Genomic DNA, 24,112 nt, shown 5'->3' with positions numbered 1-24,112 from the left:
AAGTAAATAGAACACGATTAGTGGTAAACACAACAAACATAGAGGCTTTAATAGACTAAGTAGATTCTTACCAGTAAATTTCATATTTGACTCTGCTTTCTGTCCTTCCCCCTGCCCACCTAACCTGTCCTTCCCCAGATGAGCCAGCAGTACTGGAGATGGAGGACCTTGACCACCTGGCCATTCGGCTGGGAGAGGGGCTGGATCCTGATTCAGTGTCCCTAGCCTCTGTCACCGCTCTCACCACCAACGTCTCCAACAAGAGGTGAGTGGACAGCAGTTTGCAGCCTTGACTGCCTCTATCCTGTCAGGAAGAGTAACACAGCCTTCTGGACAACTTCTTCCCAGAATTGCCCCTTTCTTCTTATCCTTGGAGATCCTTCCCACCTCTCTCCCTGCAAAAGCAGAAAACAGCATCTGTGACCTATGCCCAGGTCATGGAGTTTCTCTGGGGCCACCCCATGAGTAAACCTGTTCACCTACCATCTGTTCCCCTGTTAACTTCTGCTTTTGATCATCCCTCTCTGTTGGGGCCACTGAGAGCAGCCAGTCACCATTCTGTTTGTCCTGCAGTGTCTACTGACCACAATTCTGTCCCTCAGCCTTTTTGTAAGGTTCAACCATTGTCACTACCCCCCTCCCCCAAAGCAGACCCTTCTCTTCAAGCCTGATGGTACATTGTCCTCCTCAGATCTAAGCCAGACATCAAGATGGAGCCGAGTGCTGGGCGGCCCATGGACTACCAGGTAGGTGGTGGCCACCTGGAGGCTTCCTGCCTTAGAAACTCTGCTGTGGTTTAAGGTGTGCATTGTAGAGTCTACGAGACATCTAGGGGTCAAAACAAATCACAATCTGAATATCAATTCCCAAAGTAAGCTTGTTCCTGAATGAGATTCCTGGAAGTATCAAAGTGGACTGGTCCAAACTCAGGCAAGAGCTTTGTTTATTAATTCTTGTTGTGCTGTTAAAAATCTTGTGGAGATTTTGTGTCTAGCCCTGGATATCAGATAGATGATAGACCTGCAAAAACTATAAAGATACCAAGGAGAAACACACACACACACACACACACACACACACACACACACACACACACAATTCATATAATTAAAATACAACCCCTTGAAGAAAGTTATTTGGGATGAGTTTTGACATTGTTGTTCTCTATTCTTCTGATGCTGAAAATAATGTCAACCTTAGTATCTTTTGATAGAATTTACACAACTTTTTTGCTTGTATGTCTTCTAAAACCAGAGACAAAAAGGTTGTGACAGGAAGGCGCTTACAGCTGTCAGGTGGTGAATGTGGCCACACAGCAGGCAGGACAGAAGAGAGCATGGCTGGTAGCTAAGGGAACTGGGCCACAGCAGCCTTAGCTTTGCAGGCCAAGCCCCTCAATCCTGGCTCTTCTATAGTTGACCAGAGCTTGAAAGATAGAGTTGTACTAACATGACACAATAAACAGGTGTAAAAACCAGGAGTATCTAATCCCTGTTGATAACGTAGAAGTAGGGCAGGGAGAGGGCAGCTCTCAGGAAGGCCTGAGGACCCACCATTGCTCCAGATCCTTCCCTGAGGAGCTACCAAGACTCAGTGATCAATCAGAAGATTGAAGGGTATTCCTAGCATTGAGTAAGTATGCTGGCTGGCTAGGAAGGGAAGTTGAGGAACAGAGCTTCAGGAGACCCCTCTGGTTCCTCCTGTACTTCCTGCAGTCTTTCTCCAGTTTCCACCCCCATTTCATCTCTGGCCACTGACCTGAGGTGCAAGCCTGGACAGTGTTCCTGTAGCCACTGCCTCTGGCCCTTGCCTTCACTTCACACTGCCTCCTCCGTCCTCTGGAGTCGCCCTCTGCAGCACGAGGTCCTCAGAGAAGAGCTATATTTTTGCTGTCATCTGTGGACAACCCCACCTCCCTCCCTCAGGTGACAATGTAGGGGACTTGGCACTGCTCTGCGTGCAGAGTGTTATGTCTGGTCATTTCTTCTCAAAGATTCACCTTGTTGTCCCTGTTTTCAGCCCCTTAGTGCCCATCTTGAAAAAGAGCCCCAGGTACTGTCAAAGGTCCCCACGTCTGTGGCTTTAGACAGCCTCAAACCTTCAGGCTCTTGGAGGTTGGGGCTATCAGCCAAAGCCCAGATACCCTGTCCCATCTTCACAGGGCTTTTCCAGGGGGCGGGGGGGGGGGGGGGTGTCTAAGTTCAAAGATTTGCTTCTGTGCACTGAGAAGAGGAAAATTCCAAAGAATGAAATCCTCCAATCAGATACCATCTCACGGGCCTGCTCTATACAAGCATATCAACTGGAATCATGGTTAACTTATTCTTTGAAAGTTTATTGTATGCCAGGTACACTATTCTAGGAGCTAGGAGCTAAATGTATGTTTCCATTTAAGCTAATATAATCCTTATGACTATTTAAATATGGATGCTACCATAGGAGTTGAGCCCAGGTCACCGTTAGTCAAGACTAGATCCAGGTTTCTAACCCTAGGGTCAGAGACACAGCAGCCAGAGCCACTACTCTGCCATCCAGCCTCTGGACAGTTAGTTGCTCCCTTCTGGTCCCAGGTTTATGTATGTGTGTGTGTGTGTGTGTGCGTGCACCTGCTGCGCCTAGGACTTGAACTCAGGGAACTTTTTTTTTTTTTTTTGTCGGTCGTGGGGCTTGAACTCTGGGCCTGGGCGCTGTCCCTCAGTTCTTCAGCTCAAGGCGAGCGCTCTACCACTTGAGCTACAGTGCCACTTCCGGTTTTCTGGTGGTTTATTGGAGATAGGAGTCTCATGGTCTCTCCTGCCTGGGCTGGCTTTGAACCACGATCCTCAGATCTCAGCCTCCTGAGTAGCTAGGATTACAGGCGTGAGCCACCAGCGCCCGGCAAACTCAGGGAACTTTTCCTATACTTTTTTGTTCAAGACTAGTGCTCTACCACTTGATCCACAGCTCCTCTTCTGGCTTTTTGGTGGTTAATTAGGGAGAAGAGTTTCATGGACTTTTCTGCCCAGGCTGGCTTTGAACCACAATTCTCAGGTCTCAGCCTTTGGAATCACTCAAATATTTTTAAAACCTTGTGAAATGAATGAAACAGTTATTGTATTTAACCTGACAGCGTAATAGGTATCTCCTAACAGGTTCATTCACAACCCAACTATAATGAGAATGAGAGAGAGAGAGGGAGAGAAAAAATGCTATCAATATGCAAATATGAAGTAATTTGCAATAAATATAACAGAAAGCAATAGGACTGAAAGGCACAGAAATTGTGCCTTGGAGAATTTAACTGATAAATTAGACCTCAAAAAGCATTCACAGCTGGTGGGCAGGGGGAAACAGCAGAATTCAGAAGGATCCTGGAGGACAGAGCCTCTCAGAAGGCAAGATGCACTAGAAAGAGACCTAGAGGTGATGAGCCTACCAATTACCACACCCTTGCATCTAGCGTGTAAACTCCCGTTCTTTACATCTCAAAGACAACAATCTACCTTCACCTCCCCACGAGAGAGGTACAGATATTCCTGGGTTTTGAGACTTACACATCTCCCTTTCTCTCTCTTCCTGTCACCAAGACTTAACACATTGTCACCTCCAAAGATCTCTCCAGCTTTTACTCCTCTGCTTCCATCTCCCAGCCACTGACTTGAGGCTCCAGCCCGTAGCTCCGTGACAGCACCCCTTCCCCTGGCCTCCCCACTTTCACACTGCCTCTCCATCCTCCCCCTGTCACCACTGCCATCGCCATGGATCTGGTCATGTCACAGCTCTAGCCCCGGGAGGTGATGGGAGATTAGGATGTGTCAGAAGAGCAGAACTGGGGTCCACTAACTCTCATGTCTAGCTGCCAGCTGATGTTCTTCATGCATGATCAGATCACCAAACACTATTATTCTTAGGTTCCCCTAAGAATAGGAGGAGTAGATGTGCCATTGTCCCTGTGAGGCTTTTCATGAAGCCCTGTGGGGACTCTGACCCTTGTCGTAGAAGCAGAAGGTGGAATGATCCATAGAAAAGGACTTGGCTGGTCAGGTTGTCCCAGACCTGGCTCCCTTTTCCCCTTCCATCTTCTGCCCTTAAAAAATTAAGTTTAAAATTGACCTTTCTGTTTACCTGGAATGCTCCCATTGGCAGTGAGTTTTCTAGCATGTGTGTGTGTGTGTGTGTGTGTGTGTGTGTGTGTGTGTGTGTGTGTGTGTTAGGGCATGAACTCTGGGCCTTGCATTCTTGCTGGCTTTTTTTATCCAAGCTCTCATTCTACCAATTGAGTCATACCTCAATTTCTAGCTTTTTGCTGGTTAATTAGATATAAGAATGTCATAGATCAGATAAATAGAGAGAGGAGAAAGAGAGAGAGAGAGAGAGAGAGAGAGAGAGTCTCACAGACCTTCCTGCCTGGGCTGGCTTGAGACTGCAATCTTCATATCTCAGCTTGTTGAGTAGCTGGGGTTATAGATGGAGCTACCAGCATCCAGCTCTATCTTCTCTAATATGCTGATGAGGAGAGGAAAGGATGGCCCATCCCTTTCTGCAGAACACTAAGAAATAGCCATTATTTTTCTTCTTAATTTCAAGTGCTGGATACCCCTTGTACACAGCCAGGCAGGCCTAGTAGGCTGCAGGAGCAGTTCCCCCTTTCCCAGATACAATGCCTCACACCCAAGGGCCTTTTCCCTGTACTTTCAGGCTTCCCTTCTACCAGTGAAGCAAGCCCTTTGGGTCCTCTCTTTCCTCACCTCTCAACACCTTCCAACCATCTTCCACCTGGTGTGGTAGCCATTGCTAGCTACACTCCCTAAAGCAAAACATGAATCCTGAAACAGGGGAGAGCCAAAGGGCTATCATGGGCCCAGCCTCAAGATAGAACACATCAGATCCAACCAGGCTCTTGATATGGGGAAGGTTCATTTCCACTGGTGAGCCTGTGATATACACCAAAACCATGAGTGTCTATGTCCTAGTACTGGCTTATAGAAAACCATTTTTGAGGATAGAGAGCTAGTTGGAGTTGAGGATGGGATCTTTAAACTCTAGCATTAAGAATGTACACACAGGCCTATAATCCTAGCTACACAGAAGGTTAAGATCTGAGGATCTTGGTTCCAATCCAGCCCCAGGCAGGACTGTCCATGAGATTTTTACTTCCAATTAATCACCAAAAAGCTGGAAGTGGAGCGATGGCTCAAGAGCACTAGCTTTGAGGAAAAAAAGCTCAGGGATGGTGCCCAAGCCCTGAGTTCAAGCCCCAGGATTGCTGGCCCAGGAAAGTATACATACAAGTTAAAATTCTATAAACTACTATATAAAGAATATTCTAGAAGGGCTTCTAGTGTCTGTTTACTCTCTTTGTAGTAAACTGATCACAGCTAAGTTAGCCTTATTTTCTTTTTAGTTCCCTGAAGAAATAGTGATTACTGAAACTCTCTGAAGCATGGATTCTAAGATTTTACCTTAGCCCTTTGGCTAAGGTACTTCCAGCTCCAAACAGGAATGTTTGCCTGCATAGTTCAAGTGTGTCTCAAACATATAAATGTCTTTATTTTCTGTTTCTATGCTTTTGTGATGATGAGGAAATTGCCCTGAATAATAGAAACTGAGGTTTCTATTTTCTTAACATCATTACCTCTGATGCACGAATTTTTCCTTGCCTTTAGAAGAATTACAAGATCTTGATGGACACAATGGGTGGTAATTTTAGCAATGATCCTTTTTTATTTTACTGAAAGGAAAAATAACTCTCTTGAGTAAAATAGCATTTAGAAGTTGCATCAAAGCATAACGACTACAGTACCAAATTCCCAAGGTGAGGACATAAAAGAACAGCCATATGGCTTCCTTAGCCCGCTAGCTGTGAAGGCTTTGTACAGAGCAAGTTCAAATCCTGTGGAACAATCCTAAGCATCACATCCATCCCTACCTACTTCAAGACCCACAATGCCCAAAGGTCGAGTCTATGGGAAAAATCGCTTATTACAATGCTCACATTTCACATGCTTTCCGCTGTTCCTGAAGCCTTTTGACCCACCATTATCGTACTTGACCCTCACACAACCTTATAGGTAGTTGATATCTTTTCAGGTAGCTGAAACAATTGTTGCTCAGTAAGCCCATAGGGTCCTCTCCACTCAGACCTGGTAGAGGTATGGGCTGGACAGAGCCCAATGTCAAGCTCAACAGCCCAAATCTGTAGTTTCTATTTTACCATGGCTACCCTAATGGGATCTGACCCCTAAACTTCCAAAGCAGAAATGAATAGCTTGAAGAGTAGTTACATTGGAAATTAGGAAACAACTGTTTCTCTCTCTCTCTCTCTCTTCCCCATATATATATATATATATATATATATATATATATATATACACATACATATATATTAGATATGTACTTGTATATACATTCTAGAATGGTACATAAATGTCCACATAAATATTTGTGTGTATGTATATGTAAATATATACAAACACATATACACACATATATAATATACATAAACACACGGATGCTTAAAAATCTTTAAGGCAGTAACTACAGTAAGCTCCATGAGGGGAAGGAGTTTGATTCAATTCCATTTGAATTAATGCAAGTTAATGAGGCTTAATTCCTGTCCACAGGACACTCCTGAGGTGGGTTTGGTGGTCTCTCTGAGACACAGCTACAGTGCTGAGGAGAACCCATAGGTCTGGCATTTCCTAGGGTCTCAAAGGGAGGCAGGAGAACAGAGAGTTGGAGGCTAGACCCATCTCAAAAGCGAGATACAAGAGAGTGAAGGAAGGGGAGGCATTGTCCAAAAAGAAATGTACTCATTACCTGAAACTGTCATCCCTCTGTACATCACCTTTATAATAACAATTAAAAATTTTAAAATACAAAAACAAGAACAAAAGGGCTGGGGGATGGCTCAAGTAGTAGAGATTTTGCCCAGCATGTGCAAACCCTAGATTCAGTCCCTAGTACACTCCCCTAAAAAAGAGAAACAGACAGAAGGGGAGAGGGGAGAGGGAAGAGGTTAGAGAGAAGATGGAAAGGAAGTAAGCAAAGAGAGAGGAGAGGAGAAAGGAGGGGTGGGCAGGGCCAAAAGGAGGGAAGGAGGGAGGTGGGGAGGAGCGGAGAGAAGAGGAGAGGAGAAAGCAATCTCCCACATTGATAGGATTAGTTAAGAGCACGTGGGTTGGGAAATGCCCCCTCCCCAGGCAACTCTAGTGACTGCTGACTTTGAGGTCCCCAGCCCATGTCTCTTAAGCCACACAGACGCAGAGCCCAGGATCACCCAGCAAATCCAAAGCCCCAAAGCGGGCCAGCCAGCCAGGGTGTGGGTATGAGTCTGGCTGGCTCCCTCCAGGGTCAGCTGGGCTCTCTGGGCCAGGGCTCCAGCAGGCCCAGGTTCTTGGGCCCCCTGAGCTCCATGTGCCTTCCCCTGCTCCTGCCTGCAGGTCAGCATCACCGTGATCGAGGCTCGGCAGCTGGTGGGCTTGAACATGGACCCCGTTGTGTGTGTGGAGGTGGGCGATGACAAGAAGTACACATCCATGAAGGAATCTACCAACTGCCCCTACTACAATGAGGTCAGTGGTTCTGTGGCTGCGGGAGGGTGTGGGGGGGAAGGGGCGTCCTGATATACGGCAGGGGCTGAGCCGGGCCTGCCCAGCAGCCCAGCAACAGCAACAGCAGCTAAGACTCAAGCAGCGTGAGGACTGACCAGCCAACGAGCCCTAACCCACCCAGGCACTCTCTAAGCAGCAGGTGCATCAGCACCACCAGAGCTTATCACTGGTGCCCCATTGCTTGCATGGGGACATGGGGACTCCTGGAGGAGGACCTTGCTGACTGGGTGCTCATCCTCGCTGCATGGCTGCCCCCTTGGTCATTTGAACCTCTCTGGGATTTCCCTCTAGAGCATGGCCTTGACTTGGAGTGCCTACCCCTGATCTTCCCAGCCACTTGAGGCCACGTGGTGGGTGAGGGACCTCTGAGCCTTTCTGGTGTATGCCCTCATTCTACAAAAGGGAGGATCAAGGCTTTAGTGTGTGAGCCAGGCCCAGACCACCGTCCAGCCCTAAGCCCCGCCCCCTCCAGAGCAGCATGGCCTCCTGAACCTTATTATGTCCACTCTGGGGAGAGCACCAGTCCACTGATGACTGAGATGGGGCCTGGAGTCCTTCCTGGAGGAACAGTGGGAGTCTCCAGGCAGTGAGGGGTTCTGAGCTGGCCCAGGTGACACGTCTGTGTCCTGTGTCTTCAAGTGTAAGGAAGGCAAGAGCCACCCCGAACATCTGTGCGGGACAGGAAGAAAACCTGAGCACCTATTCTTCAGCCTGAGCTGAACTCGTGTGTGTGTGTGTGTGTGTGTGTGTGTGTGTGAGAGAGAGAGAGAGAGAGAGAGAGAGAGAGAGAGAGAGAGAGAGAACTGCAGAGTGGCCCCAATCTCCCAGGCCCCAGGACCTTTGCTCAGGATGGTGGAATCAGAACATTCAAGCTGGATGTGTCCTGACCTCAGGACAGCCTAACTGGAAAAGCCTCTGGCCTAGATAAGAGTCCACATTCCTCCTGATGGCGATGGAGACCTTGCTGGACCGCCACGGTCATTTGATAGTGGTGAAGCCTTGTTTGGCTAGCTCAAGGGCTCACCTCGTACCAGGCCCCCACACCTTATGTTTCATTCAAATCACTTCCTTCTTCCAAAGTGCAGAGCAGCTTCCCAGTTCTGTGGCTCCCCAGCAAACTCCTACACATTCTTCAGGGCCCAGCTTCAGTGCCCTTGCCATGGAGCCGCCTTCCCTGCCCTCACTGGGTCAGAGGTCAGCATGCTCTGTCTCTGGGCAATAGTATCCTGAATTGCAGGATATTTTCTCTGTCCCCCTGGTGGAACAGGGGTGTCATTGCATTGCTGTGGCCAGCTCAGAGCCAGGCAAGCATTTGTCAGGCTCAGGAACATTCTGCTGCATGGATTCTCTGTGTATTAGCTGAGCACCAGATTGTAGTATAAGGGGCAGCAGAAGGACTGCAGTGTGCGGACAAGGGCATGTCCTCCTGGTCTCAGCCAGAAACCATTTCCATTCTTCCTTCCCTAGCTTCCTCCCTCCCTCCCTCCCTCCCTTCCTCCCTCCCTCCTTCTTTCCTTCCTTTCTTTTTTTTCTTTTCTTCCTTCCTTCCTTTCTTTCTTTTTCTTGTGATATAGCTTCAAACTCTATCCTCCTGCCTCAGCCTCCTGAGTGCTGGAATTATAGACATGTGTCACCACACCTAGCGTAGAAACTATTTTCTCTACTTCTACCCCTCTTTGGACCATCTTCGATTTCAGCCCGGCGATGTCTGTGTTCTTTCTCAGTGATCTAAGTAAGTCTGATTGTAGGTCTGTTTGTTCCTTTCCTAGCTAGGGTTTCTTGAACTCAGTGCTCTGGTTTTTCATTGGCTGATCATGGGGGTGGTCCAGCACACTGTAGGAGGCGGAGCCGCTTCCCTGGCTTCTACCACAAGATGCCAAGAGCGATCCCCTAAATTGGAGCAACTGCAAACATTTCCAGCTGTTGCCATATGTCCCCTGGGAGTTCAATTTATCCCCAGTTGAGAACACATTTCTAAACTGTCTTGCTGGGATTCTTCCCATTCCCAAGACCAGGGCCCTCTTTCTTTCCCTTCTCTGCCTCTTCAGTGAACGATACCCTCCTTGTTATGGAGATATATATATATATATATGTATATGTATATATGGTGCTTCTGGAAAATTCTCTGAGCTGTAGGCACTTTCCTTTGGCTCCACTAAAGCATCAAAAGGAGGTGGAAATGATTGGCACGGCAGATTTCTGAGCAATGCTAACAAGGAGTCGTGCTCAGGACATTCAAGGACTGTGGCTGCCGCTGGGCCTGACCCAGCCACTTCCTTGTTGTGGGGCTGACCCAACTCTGTGACGCTGGTCTGAGGCCTGGCCTGCCTGACTCCGTGTTGGCTGTGAAGGGAATCTCATGGCCTTTCCCTCCCAGAACAACACGGCTGAGCCTGGGTCCTCCGGGCCATCCTGAGAACACAGCCCTTCCCCCGTCTGATGTCCGCCTCTCCCCTTTGCCTCTGCCCTTTCTCCTTCTGTGCCCCAAAGATCTGGCATTGCCCCATCTACCAACACCCCAAGTCTCTCCTTGCTTTTCTTCTGGCTCCTTCTTTGTCTACACGGTCTGTAAGCGCAGCCAGGACAACCCAGCAGGCTCAAGGACAGCAGCCAGAAGTCTCCCCCGTCCGTCAGCCAAGGCCAGCGCCATTCCTCTGTGCCTCTTCTGTCCTGTGTTCACAGTGAGCACAGGAGCCTCTCTCTTCCCTCCTCCCCGTCTCACCCCAGTCTCTACGGCTGTCCTCACCCCGACAGCACGTCTGCCACCTTGCTCTGAAGACAACGTCCACTGTCATCCTCTACCTTGACTGCCAGTTCCTCCATTCCTTTATCCACTCTTCTTCCCCGATGTCACTCACGCTGTCCCCTTCCGCCTCGCTTCACCAGCAACTCTGCCTCCGCCTCCCTGCTGGGGACCACGGTCCTCCTTCTGCAGAAGCCTTGCCGCTCCCTGGAGCCCCCTCGTGCACACTGACCTCAGGCATCTCCTCCTTTCCAAGGCTTCAGCCACTGCTATGTGCTGGTGATCCCCAAACCTAGACCTAAGTGGTGCGCCACCCACAGCCAGCACCCCTGGCCCTCCCCCTGCTGTGTGCCCCACCAGTTAACCTTTTAGATCCTTTACCATGTGCACACTTGGACAACGTGACCAGGTTCACTCATGCCAGCCGAACAGCTTCACTTACAGTCCCCAAGGGAAGTCCCTGGAGTCCTGACATCAGGAATCCCTCAGCCCAGGGATAAACTGAGGCTTGAGAAAGGAAGTGATGAAAAAAGAAAGGAAAAGGAAAAACGTGGTGGAGCCAACAGTAACAGCCAGATGTGGCTGTCTGGGAAGCCCACGCCTCTGCCCACCATGCTTCAGTGTGAGGGTCCCACAGCCAGAAACCCATGCCCTTGGGATGCCAGCCCGAAGCTCTTGGGCAGTATTTCCCTCTTTTCCCCACCTACATGTTGACTGAAGCAAAGGCCCCTCTGCTCACTCAGGCCCTGCACCTGGCCAGGAGACGGGGATGGGGACCAAAGCAGCACAAAGCAGCTCAGAGCACAAAAGACCAGTCACGCCACATTTTAATTTTATAGTCAAATACGTCCCCTTAATGCTCACACTACACCCATAGTTCATCCATTCTGTTTTACCTTTTTTTCATTACCGGTTTGTGCCAGTACTAGGGCTTGAACTCAGGGCCAGTGTGATGTCCCTTAACTTTTTTACTCAAGGCTGGCACTTTGCCACGTAAGCCACAGCTCCACCTGTAGCTTTGCAGTGATTCATTGGAGATAAGAGTCCAATAGACTTTCGTCTCCCCATCCAGGCTTCTGAGATCTTCAGATCTCAACCAGCGGAGAAGCTAGGGTTACAGACATGAGCCACCAGTGCCTAGATTGTTTTACCTTTTAATACCTTTGAGACTGGTACCCATCTCCCAGGCAGCCTTGTGGTTTAGTGGTGATGTTTATGTGGTCCTCAAACCACATATATCTCACAGTCAATGGCATTCTCCATTTGCTGGCATATATTTTAGTATCTCTTCAGCACCTACCTCAAATATCTCTTCAGCACCTCAAACAAGCGCTCAGGAAGCCAGGTTTGGGTGGCTCATGCCTATAATCCTAGCTACTCAGGAGACTGAGATCTGAAGATCTCAAGTTTGAAGCCAGCCCAAGCAGACAAATCCAGGAAACGCTTCTCTCCAACTAACCAGCAAAACACCATCAGTGGAGGTAAGGCTCAAGTGGTAGAGCTCCAGCCTTGAGCAAAAATGCCAAGTAAGAACGTGAGGCCCTGAGTTCAAGCCTCAAAACAAACACATGTGTGCTCGCGCGCGCATGTACACACACACACACACACACACACACACACACACACATGAACTTAAGAAACTAGCACTCAGACAACAGAATGTGTTACTCAAGGCCATCTAGTTAGACAGCCCCGGGCTCCTCGCTTCTCCACCAAGGCCCATCTGAGCGTAGCACTTGGGTGTAGACCATTCCATCCAGTGTGCAGATGGCCCCGCTTTGGGGACAGGGCCCTGCCTCCCCTACCCTGAGTGGAGTCACTCAGAACCTTATGGATTACCACTGCTGCTCATCGGACCCCTGAGACTCAGAGGAAACGGCTGGGGTGCAGACAGGCACTGCCAGGAGGGAGGGGCCTGGCACTGCCCACCAGTGACAGCAGCCTGGACCCTCCCCCCCTCCAGTACTTTGTCTTCGACTTCCACGTCTCTCCTGACGTCATGTTCGACAAGATCATCAAGATCTCGGTGAGTGAGGAGCGGCCCTGGCAGCCACTCACTTCAGCTGCACCGTGTGCAACCTTGAAAGGTGCCCCCAACTCTGGTACCACAAAAGGGCAGCTCTCAGCCTGGGCACATGACTGAGGAAAGAAGGCACAGGCTGGGTTTCAGTTCCTCTCTGGCCCTCTTAGCCAAGTGCCCCTGAAAAAACCAACAACCCGCTCACCTGTGCATGGCAGCTAGCAAAACAACAAGCAGGAGAGGCGGACCCTGGCCTCAGTAAGGCAATCCTCCCCTGCCAAACGCCTTCCTGCTTCACACTGAAGTGTGAGCTTCCCTCTTACACCCCCTCTCCCCCTCCTCCTCCCCCCACCCCCCCTACCCCCCACCCCCCCACCCCCCCTTCCCCGCCATGGAAGGCCTTGTCTCTACCTGGCCTCTGACTGGTGGCTGAATTTCTATCTGTCAGGTGATCCACTCCAAGAATCTGCTACGCAGCGGCACCCTGGTGGGCTCCTTTAAAATGGATGTGGGGACCGTGTACTCCCAGCCTGGTAAGTAACTGTGCATGGGCTGGTTAGCCGGTGGGTCAAGGACTCAGGGAGCTGCCCCCCAAGCTTCCCACCCAAGCTTCCCAACCTAGGCTCCTCTGCTGGTGACAACCACAGATGCAAGCGGTGCCTGTTGACACATAGCTGGGGCTGTGTAGAGGCGGCAAGATCTATCCATGGGTACAGGAGCACTGGACACCGGATCTGGCGGGCAATCATTTGTTCACAGGGCAGAAACTCCATGTAGATTGGAGGTCACTCTCCATTGCTCATGGTAGGCTGGTGGGTCGGTCACCTGTTGTATGCCAGATGGGATTACTTGTATTTAGACTGAAGTGAGCCAGGCCTGACCTCACAGCCTAGGAGTTGCTGTTGCCACTAGGCCCTAGGCCTACTTCCTCTCTGACACTGTGTTGTGCTCCTCCAGGACTGGTACCTGCAGAGCAAGAAGAGCCCCTGCCACTCTTCTAGAACCCCACCATCCCCCTTTGGCCATTGAGCGGCTCAAGGCTCAGACAGAGGACCCCAGTCACCAGCTGGTCAGGAGACACACTGGGCCAGATACCCCATGATGTCACACTGTCCGATACAAATATGGTCATGAGTCAGTGTACCACCTCTGAGGGACTCTGCTGGGACTCTGATGAGCAGAGTGTGGGGCCATGGCTGACTGGCAGCTCCATAGGTACCTTATTATGTGGAGCTGGTGACAGTGCCCCAACGGGTGGCCTGGAGGGCTTGTCACACACGGCCAAGCTGGGGAGACCTTGGCTCTGAAATGATGGTGCTTCTGCTCAAAATATAGTACTGGCCCCATTAGGCCCATAGACAATGACAATCATTTCCTCCCGATTGTCACATTTGATTGTCACAAAGAAAGCAGAGAGATAAGCAGCCACATTCTCCCCATCTTACAGATGAGCTCCGAGAGGCTGAGAGACGGAGGGGTTCAGAGGAGCCTCTGAAATGTAGACAGAACCTCTAGTGCTTGGTTGTGGTTCAGCTACAACTCAGGTCACGGCATTTGAGTCCATAGAAACATCAACATCTAGTCTAGCTGGGCACTGGTGGCTCATACTTGTAATCCTAGCTATTCAGGAGGCTGAGCTCTGAGGATTGCAGTTCAAAGCCAGCCCAGGCAGGAAAGTCCAGGAGACTCTTATCTCCATTTAACCACCAGAAAACCAGAAGTGGCACTGTGGCTCAAGTGGTAGAGTGCTTGCCTTGAGCTGAAGAGCTCAGGGAACAGTGCCCAGGCCCAGAGTTCAAGCCCCATGACCAACAAACAACAACAACAATAAAATCATCTAGTCCAATCCCTCTTAAGATGGAGAGGCCCAGGGAGCACAGCCCTCCTGACCATCTAGGGTCACAGGGAACTGGGTAGAGCCAGTCTGCCACCACGTTGCATTCCAGGAAGTATGCACAGATGTGGGTGCATGGTTCAGAATGTCACTAGCATCCCTGAGAACCATCACATCCCAGAGCCCAGATTTTGCAAGCCCAAGATCTGGGGTCAAGAGGAAGTTGGAGGTGGAGAAAGAGACTATGGGGAGTTTAGTGTGCCTCTCTGGGCTCCTGGGTGGCAGAATCCTGGTGAGGAACTGCAGGCATGCTGCCACAACCAATCGAACCTCCCAACCCATGCAAATGTCATCATTGCCATTTCACAGTAGAGAAACTGAGGCTCACTGAACTTAAAGAACTACTCCAAGGACACAGAGGGAGTAAGTGGGTCCCAAACTCAGTTCAGACCCATTGTTCCTGCTGAACATGTACGTGAAGCTGAAGTTGCACAGCCCATCCCTTTAATTGAGGTGCCTAGGTCTTTTCTCTGATGGCCTCTAGTTCAATTTGGCCTTCATGAGTCCCTTGCCCCTGCCCACACCAGGGCGTTATTGGATGGATACTTCCAGGCACCCAAGACCCCTGGAGGTTGCTGGGAAGTTTTGGGTGGTGACAGGACCTGGTGGAAGTAAGAGATGTCCCAGGAGTTGTGGGCCACAGCCAGTCCACCCACTGTCAGGATTTGTAATGCTCTGGGAAGCAACTGTAAAACACAGTTTGCTCGCTGCTGCCCTCTGCTGGCAGCAGGCTTGTCATGTTGTTCTTGCATCTGTCCTGAGATCATACTCAGAAGCATCAGACCAGTGTGCATTCCACACAGGGACCCCTCAGCAGTATTCTTGGTGGTAACTAGCCTCTGCTTAGACCTCACAGTAGTGAGATGTCCACCACCCTCTATTTATTTTATTTCTATTGTATTGGTACTGGATTTGAACTCAGGAACTGACCTCTCACTTAGTTTTCATGAAGTCTGGTGCTATACCTCTTGAGCCATACTTCTACTTCTGGCTTTTTTATTTTTGCTACTTAATCTAAGAGTCTCTCAGATTTGTCTGCCAGGGTAGCTTTAAACTGCAATCTTCAGATCTCAGCTTCCTGGGAATCTGAGAAAATTGGTATGAGCCAGTGAGCCACAAGCACCTAGCATCTCAATTTTATTTATTTGTTTGTTTGTTTGTTTGTTTTTATTGTTGGTCATGGGCCTTGATCTCTAGGCCTGGATGCTGTCCCTGAGATCTTCAGCTCAAGGCTAGCACTTTACCACTTTGAGCCACACCACTACTTCTGGTTTTCTGGAAGTTAATTGGAGATAGACTTTCCCGCCCTAGCTGGCTTTGAACCACAATCTCCAAATCTCCGCCTCCTGAGTAGCTAGGATTAGAAGGCATAAACAACCAGTGCTGGGCTTCAATTTTTTTTAATGGTATACATATTTTTTAAACAGGACAGGGCTGGGGGCATGACTAAAGCACTTGCCTAGCAAACACAAGGCCCTGAGTTTAAACTCAAGACTGGGTGGGGAGATAACCAAAAAAAGGAAATATGTAAAACAAAATTGAAGGTGGTGCTATAAGGCCCCAAGAGGCCAGGACTGACTGTGTTAAGACAATCTGGGAAGACTACATGGAAGAGAAGATCTTTGGGAAAAATGACTAGAAGTCATCAGCTGACAGAGAGGGAAGAGGAAGCATTTTCAGCTCACAGGGCAGTAGACACACAGCCTGGCAGAAAATGCACAGCACAAGGTCAGAAAAGAATGAATACAACAAAAGAAAAGAAAATAATGAGTGCTTTTACCTGTGGATCGCTGGAGTAGGGGAGCAAGATGAGGCAGAAAAATAGAAGAAGCCCCCTGTGAGGCCTTTGACCTTTTATCCCAAGGCACCAGAGCTCAGTGGGGTGGAGAAGGAGGCAGCTCTGAGGGGCAGCTGCCACTTAAGAAGTCTCTATCTGGCACTGGGTGGACCTGGCTGGAGAGGTGACCACAGGAGAGGTTGTAGGCCAAGAAACCAATTAGGAAGCTTGTTGATTTGAAGTCATATAACACACTTGAATGTGGAACGGGGCAGGGCCTTGTCCAGCTGCTTGCTTGGCTACAGAGGCCCTCGATCCCCCTTTTGACCCCGGCCCAGTCATGGGCAGGTAGCTTCCGGTCTCAAGGGCCTGGCAGCTTGGGCTCTATAGGCCTAAAAGGTGCTCAGTCCCAGGAGCAGAGAGCCACAGGAGGAGGGTATTGGGTGCAGTGCCTCTTTTGGCCATTGCAGAACACCAGTTCCATCACAAGTGGGCCATCCTGTCAGACCCGGATGACATCTCCGCCGGGCTGAAGGGCTACGTGAAGTGTGATGTCGCCGTGGTGGGCAAGGGAGACAACATCAAGACACCCCACAAGGCCAATGAGACAGAGGAGGATGACATTGAGGGGTGAGTCCCCTATGTCACCAGACTCTAGAGGCCTCCTCTTAGCCCTTTCTTTCCCTAAAGGAAGCTCCTGACATTGCCCGGACCTGGACATCTTACCATCTTGCCATCCATTCCCTCCCCCTCCCCAGCCCTCACAGCCCTGCTCTCCAGGGCTTGATGGAAGTTAGCTAACAATGAGCACTTGCTTAGAATGCACAAGGCCCTGGGTTCAACCTCTCCTAGTACTGGCGGGTGGAAGGAGGGTGATAGCATTTGACATCTAGACTTCTGATTTTGGGGAAGCTGGTAGGAAGAGGAGGTGCTGGCAGAGCAGCATCCAGGAGCCAGGAAAGGGGTCTTGGCTAGTTGTAAGGCTGGGAGATTGATAATAATACTGTGACTGGTAGATCACACTAGATTACAAAGCATTCATATGCTGTAACCTATCTGAGCCTATTTTCTGGCCTTGCTGGAAGGTGAATATTGTAACTATCCAAGCTTGGGGGAATGAGGAGCCTTGCCCAGCAACCCACAAGAGGCTCCAGCATCCTTCACAGATTGTGCCAGGCCCCAGGGTTGTGCTAGATACTAGGATAAGGTGAGGGTCCTGGACCAGTCCACCTGTCCACCATGGCGCTGGATGGCTGTGCTGGCAGGAACTTGCTGCTCCCTGAGGGGGTGCCCGCAGAGCGTCAGTGGGCCCGGTTCTATGTGAAAATCTACCGTGCGGAGGGGCTGCCCCGAATGAACACAAGCCTCATGGCCAACGTGAAGAAAGCTTTCATTGGCGAGAACAAGGACCTTGTGGACCCCTACGTGCAGGTCTTTTTCGCTGGCCAGAAGGTACTAGAGTGTGAGATGCAGGAGGTTGGGGGTGACAACCATCAGGTGATGGGCGTGGGGGCCTGGACCAGACAATAGGAGAAATCAGAAGCTAGGTGCTGGTGGCTCATGCCTGTAATCCTAGCTACTCAGGAGGCTGAGCTCTGAGAATTGCAGTTCAAAGCCAGCCCGGGCTGGTCATCTTGGCCATGAAAGGGGCTTACTGGATCCTTTCTGCCACCTGGTTCTCAGACCAAGAGTGGAGTGGGGAGCCTGAGGGAGGGCAAGAAGAAGGGAAGGGCAGAAGTCCACATTAGCACATGCACAAGGTCCCTAACCCTCGCTCTCTCCCATCAGGGCAAGACCTCTGTGCAGAAAAGCAGCTATGAGCCCCTGTGGAATGAGCAGGTCATCTTCACAGACCTGTTCCCGCCCCTCTGCAAACGCATGAAGGTGCAGATCCGGGACTCTGACAAAGTCAATGATGTGGCCATTGGCACCCACTTCATTGACCTGCGAAAGATTTCCAATGATGGAGACAAAGGTGAGCAGCAGGAGTCCCCGTGTATTAAGGGGTAAAGGACATGAAGAGAAGGTTTAAAAGCCCTTCACACCACCTTCATCGACCCTGATATCAGCCTGATGGGCAGCTCCAGGGCCTTAGCCTCAGCTCCTTCCTTGATTGAAAGCAGGAATGTCATAACTCAGGCCTTTCAGAGCTGACAGCTAACTGTGTGAACTCACACCTATGTACTCATCTGCAAAATGAAAATAATAACCATTGTGTGGTTATTGCTCTACAGATGTAAACAGAGTTATAGTACATCTGCTGCATATATGTTATGACAGTATCTGTAACAGTGCCTATAAGAGCAGTAACCCCTCCCTCTGGGCCTATGGAGATGAATATACCCCACTCCACCCCCAGGATCAAAGCACTGTGATAAGATGCTGCTCCTGTCCTCCAAGTGCTAGCTAGAGATTCAGGAGAAAGGCACGGTCAAAACATCAAGCAGTGGACAGCAAAGGTGACAGGCTGTCCCTTTCCCCAGTGCTGTCCAAATACCCACATCAGGCAAAGCCAAACACAAAAACAGAGATCACTGTTTCCAGGGGACAAGGGAGAAGGAATTAAGCCTAACTGCTCATAGGTGCAGGGTTTCTTTTAAGGAGTCAAAAAGGGTTCTAGCGAGGCTCTGGTGGCTCATGCCTGTAATCTTAACTACTCAGGAGACTGAGATCTGAGGATCAGGTTCAAAGCCAGCCTGGGCAGGAAGGTCCATGAGACTCTTATCTCCAATAAACCACTCAGAAAACCTGAAGGGATGCTATGGCTCAGGTAGTAGAGCACTAGCTTTGAGCTGAAGACAGTGCCCAAGCCCAGAGTTCAAGGCCCACAACTGACAAAAAAGAAGAAAAAAGAGGATTCTAGAACATAAGGATCATTGCCTATTATGCCCATTATAGTAAATATACTAAAATCCACAGAAATGTACATTTTAAATGGAGTTTTGTTGTATGAAGCATATCTCAAATTTTTAAGTACTATAAATATTTTTAAAACAGGTAGAATAGAGCTGGGAAGGTGGCTCAGTGGTAGAGCGCTTACCTTGCATGCATGAGGCCTTGGTTTCAATTCCTCAGCACCACATAAGCAAAAAGAAAAAAGCCAGAAGTGGCGCTGTGGCTCAAGTGGTAGAGCACTGGCCTTGAGCTGAAGAGTTGAGGGACAGTGCCCAGGCCCAGAGTTCAGGCCCCATGACTGGACCCCCCCCCCAAAAAAAAAAACAGGTAGAATAGGGCAAGGGGCATAACTAGAGCACCTGCCTAGCAAGCACAAGTCCCCGAGGTCAAATCCCAGCTGGGGTGGGGGAAGCAAAACAAAAAGCAAATACATAGGACAGAATTGGATCTATAGAAGCAGAGTTTTATTTATTTATTTATTTATTTTTTGTCGGTCATGGGGCCTGAACTCTGGGCCTGAGCACTGTCCCTCAGCTCTTCAGCTCAAGGCTAGCGCCCTACCACTTGAGCCAAAGCGCCACTTCCAGCTTTTTCTGCTTATGTGGTGCTGAGGAATCGAACCCAGGGTCTCATGAATGCAAGGCAAGCACTCTACCACTGAGCCACCTTCCCAGAAGCAGAGTTTTTTGAGTGAGGCCCAACAAATTCCACCTGTGACAGAAATGGCTTATGAGCAGGCCTAGGAGGATCCAGGCAGAGACAGGGAGAGATGATCCCAAGGAGGACCGAGGGTCCCCCAGGCACGGTACATGCATGGCAGGTGTATATATCTGCAGTGTCCGCAGAGGGTCTGAAGCCATTCTGAGAAGTCAGGAGCATCTGACTTCCACCAGAATCATTGGTTTCCCCTCCTTTAAGCCCAGGGCCCCTGTTCCCTCACATAGAAAGTAAGGAGACCCAAGAAAGAGCCGAGTGCATGCACAAATGCCCAGCATCCAGCAGAAAGGAAATCTAGGGCTCTGCCATCCAGAGGCGCTATGGAGTGGCACATCACAGAGATCCCTTCACCCAGAATGAGCCCAAGCCATCACATGGTCCCTCCTGCCTCTCCCCACCCTGCAGGCTTCCTGCCCACCCTGGGCCCTGCCTGGGTGAACATGTACGGCTCCACACGCAACTATACACTGCTGGATGAGCACCAGGACCTGAATGAGGGCCTGGGAGAAGGAGTGTCCTTCCGCGCCCGCCTCATGCTGGGCCTGGCTGTGGAGATTCTGGACACCTCCAACCCTGAACTCACCAGCTCCACAGAGGTGCAGGTGGAGCAGGCCACGCCTGTCTCAGAGGTGAGACTCAGGGCTGTGCTTTCCCTGGGACTCCTATTCGGTCCTCTTCACACCATGACAGTGGAGTTCTGAGCTTTTGCCAGGCCAGACCTCCCTAGGAAACAGAGGCCCTAGTCTGACCTTTGTCTTTATCTACTCCCTGCCCATATGCCCTACAGTGGTACCAGCTCCCAAGAGGGTGCCTTACTTCTGCCCTCCTATTAGACATAGCAATACTTGTGGGTTCAGAGCCAGCCCTTCTACTAAGAATACCTAAACTAATGGCCCAGCCCCAAGGCTTGGACGGGACACAACCCCCTGTCCCCTTAGCCATCCCAATAGAAGATCCCAGTCCCCCAAAGGGCCTTTCTGCCCTGCAACATTAGGCCTGGCCCAGCCCATCAGCCCACTGATGTTTAGGGCTGGTTCAAACAACCTTCCCCACAGGGCTGCACAGGGAAGATGGAAGAATTCTTTCTATTTGGAGCCTTCTTAGAGGCCTCCATGATCGACCGGAAAAATGGAGACAAGCCAGTCACCTTTGAGGTGACCATAGGCAAGTACCTGGCTTACGTCAAGGGTCTTCATGTGTTGGGGTCCCAGCCTCTGACTGGGCAATGCTGACCTCTTTCCCTGACCTCTGTGTCTGCCTGCATACATTCTTGTCCCCACACACAAAGATGGCTTGATCTGGGACATGGAGAAGAAGAAAGGGAGAGATCTTGGGGAGCAGAGAAAAGGAAGTAGGTGGTGGGATCCAGCCCTATCCTGGGCTGAGTTTCAGGCTCAGATTTCATCCAGGCTCTCAGTGAGACCTTACAGGGCTTGGGGTGGGGGGAAGGAATGGGACATGGGGACTTTTCTTTCTTCTCCATTCTGACTTGGCCTCAATACTTGGATTGAATAGTAGACAAGGCCCATTGGGGAAAAAATCCCTAGGCTCTCTGACATCCCATTCTCTGCCCAGGTAACTATGGGAATGAAGTGGATGGCCTCTCAAGACCCCAGCGGCCTCGGCCCCGGAAGGAGCCCGGGGATGAGGAAGAAGTGGACCTGATCCAGAACTCCAGTGATGATGAGGGTGATGACAGCGGGGACCTGGCCTCGGTGTCCTCCACACCCCCCATGAGACCCCAGATCACTGACAGGTGGGCCGCACCCACACCCCAATCCCCCGTGCCTTGGCCTTCCCCCCTTGCAGGGCCCCAGTCATCGACCTCCCCTGGCCTCCCCATAGGAACTACTTCCACCTACCCTACCTGGAGCGCAAGCCCTGCATCTACATCAAGAGCTGGTGGCCTGACCAGCGCCGCCGCCTTTACAATGCCAACATCATGGACCACATCGCTGACAAGCTGGTCAGGGCGGGGCAGGGGCTGTGGGGGCAGGGGCTCCATCTGGAAGCTTGCCTTGTGTAGGGCAGGGGCTGTAGGATGGTCCCAGCGGGCCTACCATGCCCAGTCTAAGGATCTACCACAGATTCTGAAGATGTGATTGCTTCCTTGTGATAAACAGGGAATGGCCCTAGAGAAAGGTTCCAGGTCTTTCTTTCCCTTGAGGAATGGAGAGGAAGAGACCAGAGGGGGAGGGCTGTGGCCCAGCCCGCACTCCCCTCACTCCTGCTTTACAGGAAGAAGGCCTGAATGATGTGCAGGAAATGATCAAAACGGAGAAGTCCTACCCCGAGCGCCGCCTGCGGGGTGTGCTGGAGGAGCTCAGCTGTGGCTGCCAGTGAGAGGAAGGGCAGGGAGAGGGTGACAGGTGGGGGAAGTTTCCAGGCTGGGGCTGAGGTGCCCGCAAGCTAAGCCCTGTCTCCATTCCCAGCCGCTTCCTCTCCCTCGCCGACAAGGACCAGGGCCACGCATCCCGCACCAGGCTGGACCGGGAGCGCCTCAAGTCCTGCATGAGGGAGCTGGTGAGGGCACAGCTGGACCCTGAGATGGAAGAGAGGGTTTGCTGGTGAACAGGGGACATGCATTCTGGGGTCAGAATCTCCTAAACAGTGGCCCATAACCAATAGTTGAACGCCACTTGGTCTCCTCCCCTACAGGAAAGCATGGGGCAGCAGGCTAAAAGCCTGCGTGCTCAGGTGAAGCGGCACACGGTGCGGGACAAGCTGAGGCTGTGCCAGAATTTCCTGCAGAAGCTGCGCTTCCTGGCAGATGAGGTGGGAGCTCAGGGGCAGGGCACAGATGGGCTGGCCAGCCCCCAGGGCGGCCTCTCCTGATCTAATGGTGGAGCGGGTCAGGGGTGGGGGGGTGGGATAAAGCTAAGGGAGGGGGGATAGGGAGACTTGAGAGTCTTTCTGGAAGGCTCCTTGTTCCTTATCTAGGCCTGGCCTTTGGCGATCAGATAGACTCAGGGGTCCCACCATGGTGAGGCCAGATCTCCCTGACCTGTGCCCCTCGGTCCCGCCCCAGCCCCAGCACAGCATCCCAGACGTCTTCATCTGGATGATGAATAACAACAAGCGAATCGCCTATGCCCGGGTGCCTTCCAAAGATTTGCTCTTCTCCATCGTGGAGGAGGAGCTGGGCAAGGACTGTGCCAAGGTCAAGACCCTCTTTCTCAAGGTGCTAGAGCAGCCCTGAGTGTGGGGTAGAGGCCTGAACTAGCATGGTGTTTAGAGGATTGGAGCCCACCCTGCCCATCCCCATCACCCCGCCCCCCACCGGACCCCCAGCCCAGCCCAGCTCAGTGGGATGGCTGTGAAGGGTCAGGCACAGCTCCAATCTCCATTAGCCCCTTAGCCCTCCCCTTCCCACCCTGTGGGTCGTGGCAGGTGTCAGGCTCTTGATGACCCCAAGCCTGTCTCCAGCTGCCAGGGAAGCGGGGCTTCGGCTCAGCAGGTTGGACGGTGCAGGCTAAGCTGGAGCTCTACCTGTGGCTGGGCCTCAGTAAGCAGCGAAAGGACTTCCTGTGTGGCCTGCCCTGCGGCTTTGAGGAAGTCAAGGCGGCTCAGGGCCTGGGCCTGCACTCCTTCCCACCCATCAGCCTGGTCTACACCAGTGAGTAAGGCCTCCTGGGTCTGGGCCACTGCTCTACTCCCATGCACACCCCAGGAGGGTCTGAGGGGCTCCCTGCTGCCACGCCTCAACCCACTCTTCCCCACAGAGAAGCAGGCCTTCCAGCTCCGAGCCCACATGTACCAGGCCCGCAGCCTCTTTGCTGCTGACAGCAGTGGCCTCTCCGACCCCTTCGCCAGGGTCTTCTTTATCAATCAGAGCCAGTGCACAGAGGTGAGGACATAGCGGCCATAAGTCCGGGATCTCTGGGTATTCCCTACCACTACCACTTGCTCCCCATTTTCCATCCCATGCTGCAGGTGCTGAATGAGACACTGTGTCCTACTTGGGACCAGATGTTAGTGTTTGACAACCTGGAGCTGTATGGCGAGGCTCACGAATTGCGGGATGACCCTCCCATCATTGTCATTGAAATCTATGACCAGGATGCCATGGTATGGGTGGACACTCGTGCCAAGGACCCCTACATCATCACATCTGCCCTGGCTCCCTGTCCCCTAGCCTGCTAACCTAGAAAGTTCTGCTAGCCACCTGTCCAGATACTCCTGGACCAGTACTGAGAGTCTGGGCTGCTGACCAGGCCTTCCAGGTGCCTCCTGCTCCTGCCCACTGTAACCTGAACCTTTCCCATGCTGTGGGGCTCAGGGGCTTGGGGACTGGGCCAGGATGTCCCCACTTCCTGCACAGACATATTGTACCCAGCGTCTTCAGGACAGGGGCCAACAAGTCCTAATGTCACCAGCCTCTGCCCTAGAAGGCCAGACTTTCCAACCACACCAAGCACTCCTTGTGATAACCACTAAAAGTAGGGAGAGAGGATTGAGGTAAGCCTGCCAAGAG

At 51.2% G+C, this 24,112-nt stretch overlaps 1 protein-coding gene across 5 annotated transcripts in view; it reads left to right on the top strand.

The window, feature by feature from the left end:
* Positions 1–24,112, top strand: part of Otof (otoferlin) — an 85,868-nt gene that overhangs the window by 47,608 nt on the left and 14,148 nt on the right. For all 5 annotated transcript variants that reach the window (XM_042696663.1, XM_042696662.1, XM_042696659.1 and 2 more), the window contains 19 exons: positions 139–265; positions 692–746; positions 7,422–7,553; positions 12,299–12,361; positions 12,804–12,888; positions 16,497–16,656; positions 17,292–17,478; positions 17,815–18,001; positions 20,044–20,267; positions 20,694–20,802; positions 21,214–21,394; positions 21,484–21,604; positions 21,877–21,977; positions 22,071–22,161; positions 22,297–22,413; positions 22,667–22,819; positions 23,065–23,254; positions 23,361–23,485; positions 23,572–23,706. In XM_042696663.1, the coding sequence (XP_042552597.1) occupies positions 139–265; positions 692–746; positions 7,422–7,553; positions 12,299–12,361; positions 12,804–12,888; positions 16,497–16,656; positions 17,292–17,478; positions 17,815–18,001; positions 20,044–20,267; positions 20,694–20,802; positions 21,214–21,394; positions 21,484–21,604; positions 21,877–21,977; positions 22,071–22,161; positions 22,297–22,413; positions 22,667–22,819; positions 23,065–23,254; positions 23,361–23,485; positions 23,572–23,706 (2,543 nt within the window). The remainder of the gene's footprint in view (positions 1–138; positions 266–691; positions 747–7,421; positions 7,554–12,298; positions 12,362–12,803; positions 12,889–16,496; positions 16,657–17,291; positions 17,479–17,814; positions 18,002–20,043; positions 20,268–20,693; positions 20,803–21,213; positions 21,395–21,483; positions 21,605–21,876; positions 21,978–22,070; positions 22,162–22,296; positions 22,414–22,666; positions 22,820–23,064; positions 23,255–23,360; positions 23,486–23,571; positions 23,707–24,112) is intronic.

Source organism: Dipodomys spectabilis, unplaced genomic scaffold (genome assembly GCF_019054845.1).
Source record: "Dipodomys spectabilis isolate Male_0828 unplaced genomic scaffold, ASM1905484v1 ptg000210l, whole genome shotgun sequence".
Classification (NCBI taxonomy): Eukaryota; Metazoa; Chordata; class Mammalia; order Rodentia; family Heteromyidae; genus Dipodomys; species Dipodomys spectabilis.
The sequence above is the reverse complement of the archived record's forward strand: the minus strand, read 5'-3'. Positions and strand labels throughout refer to the sequence as shown.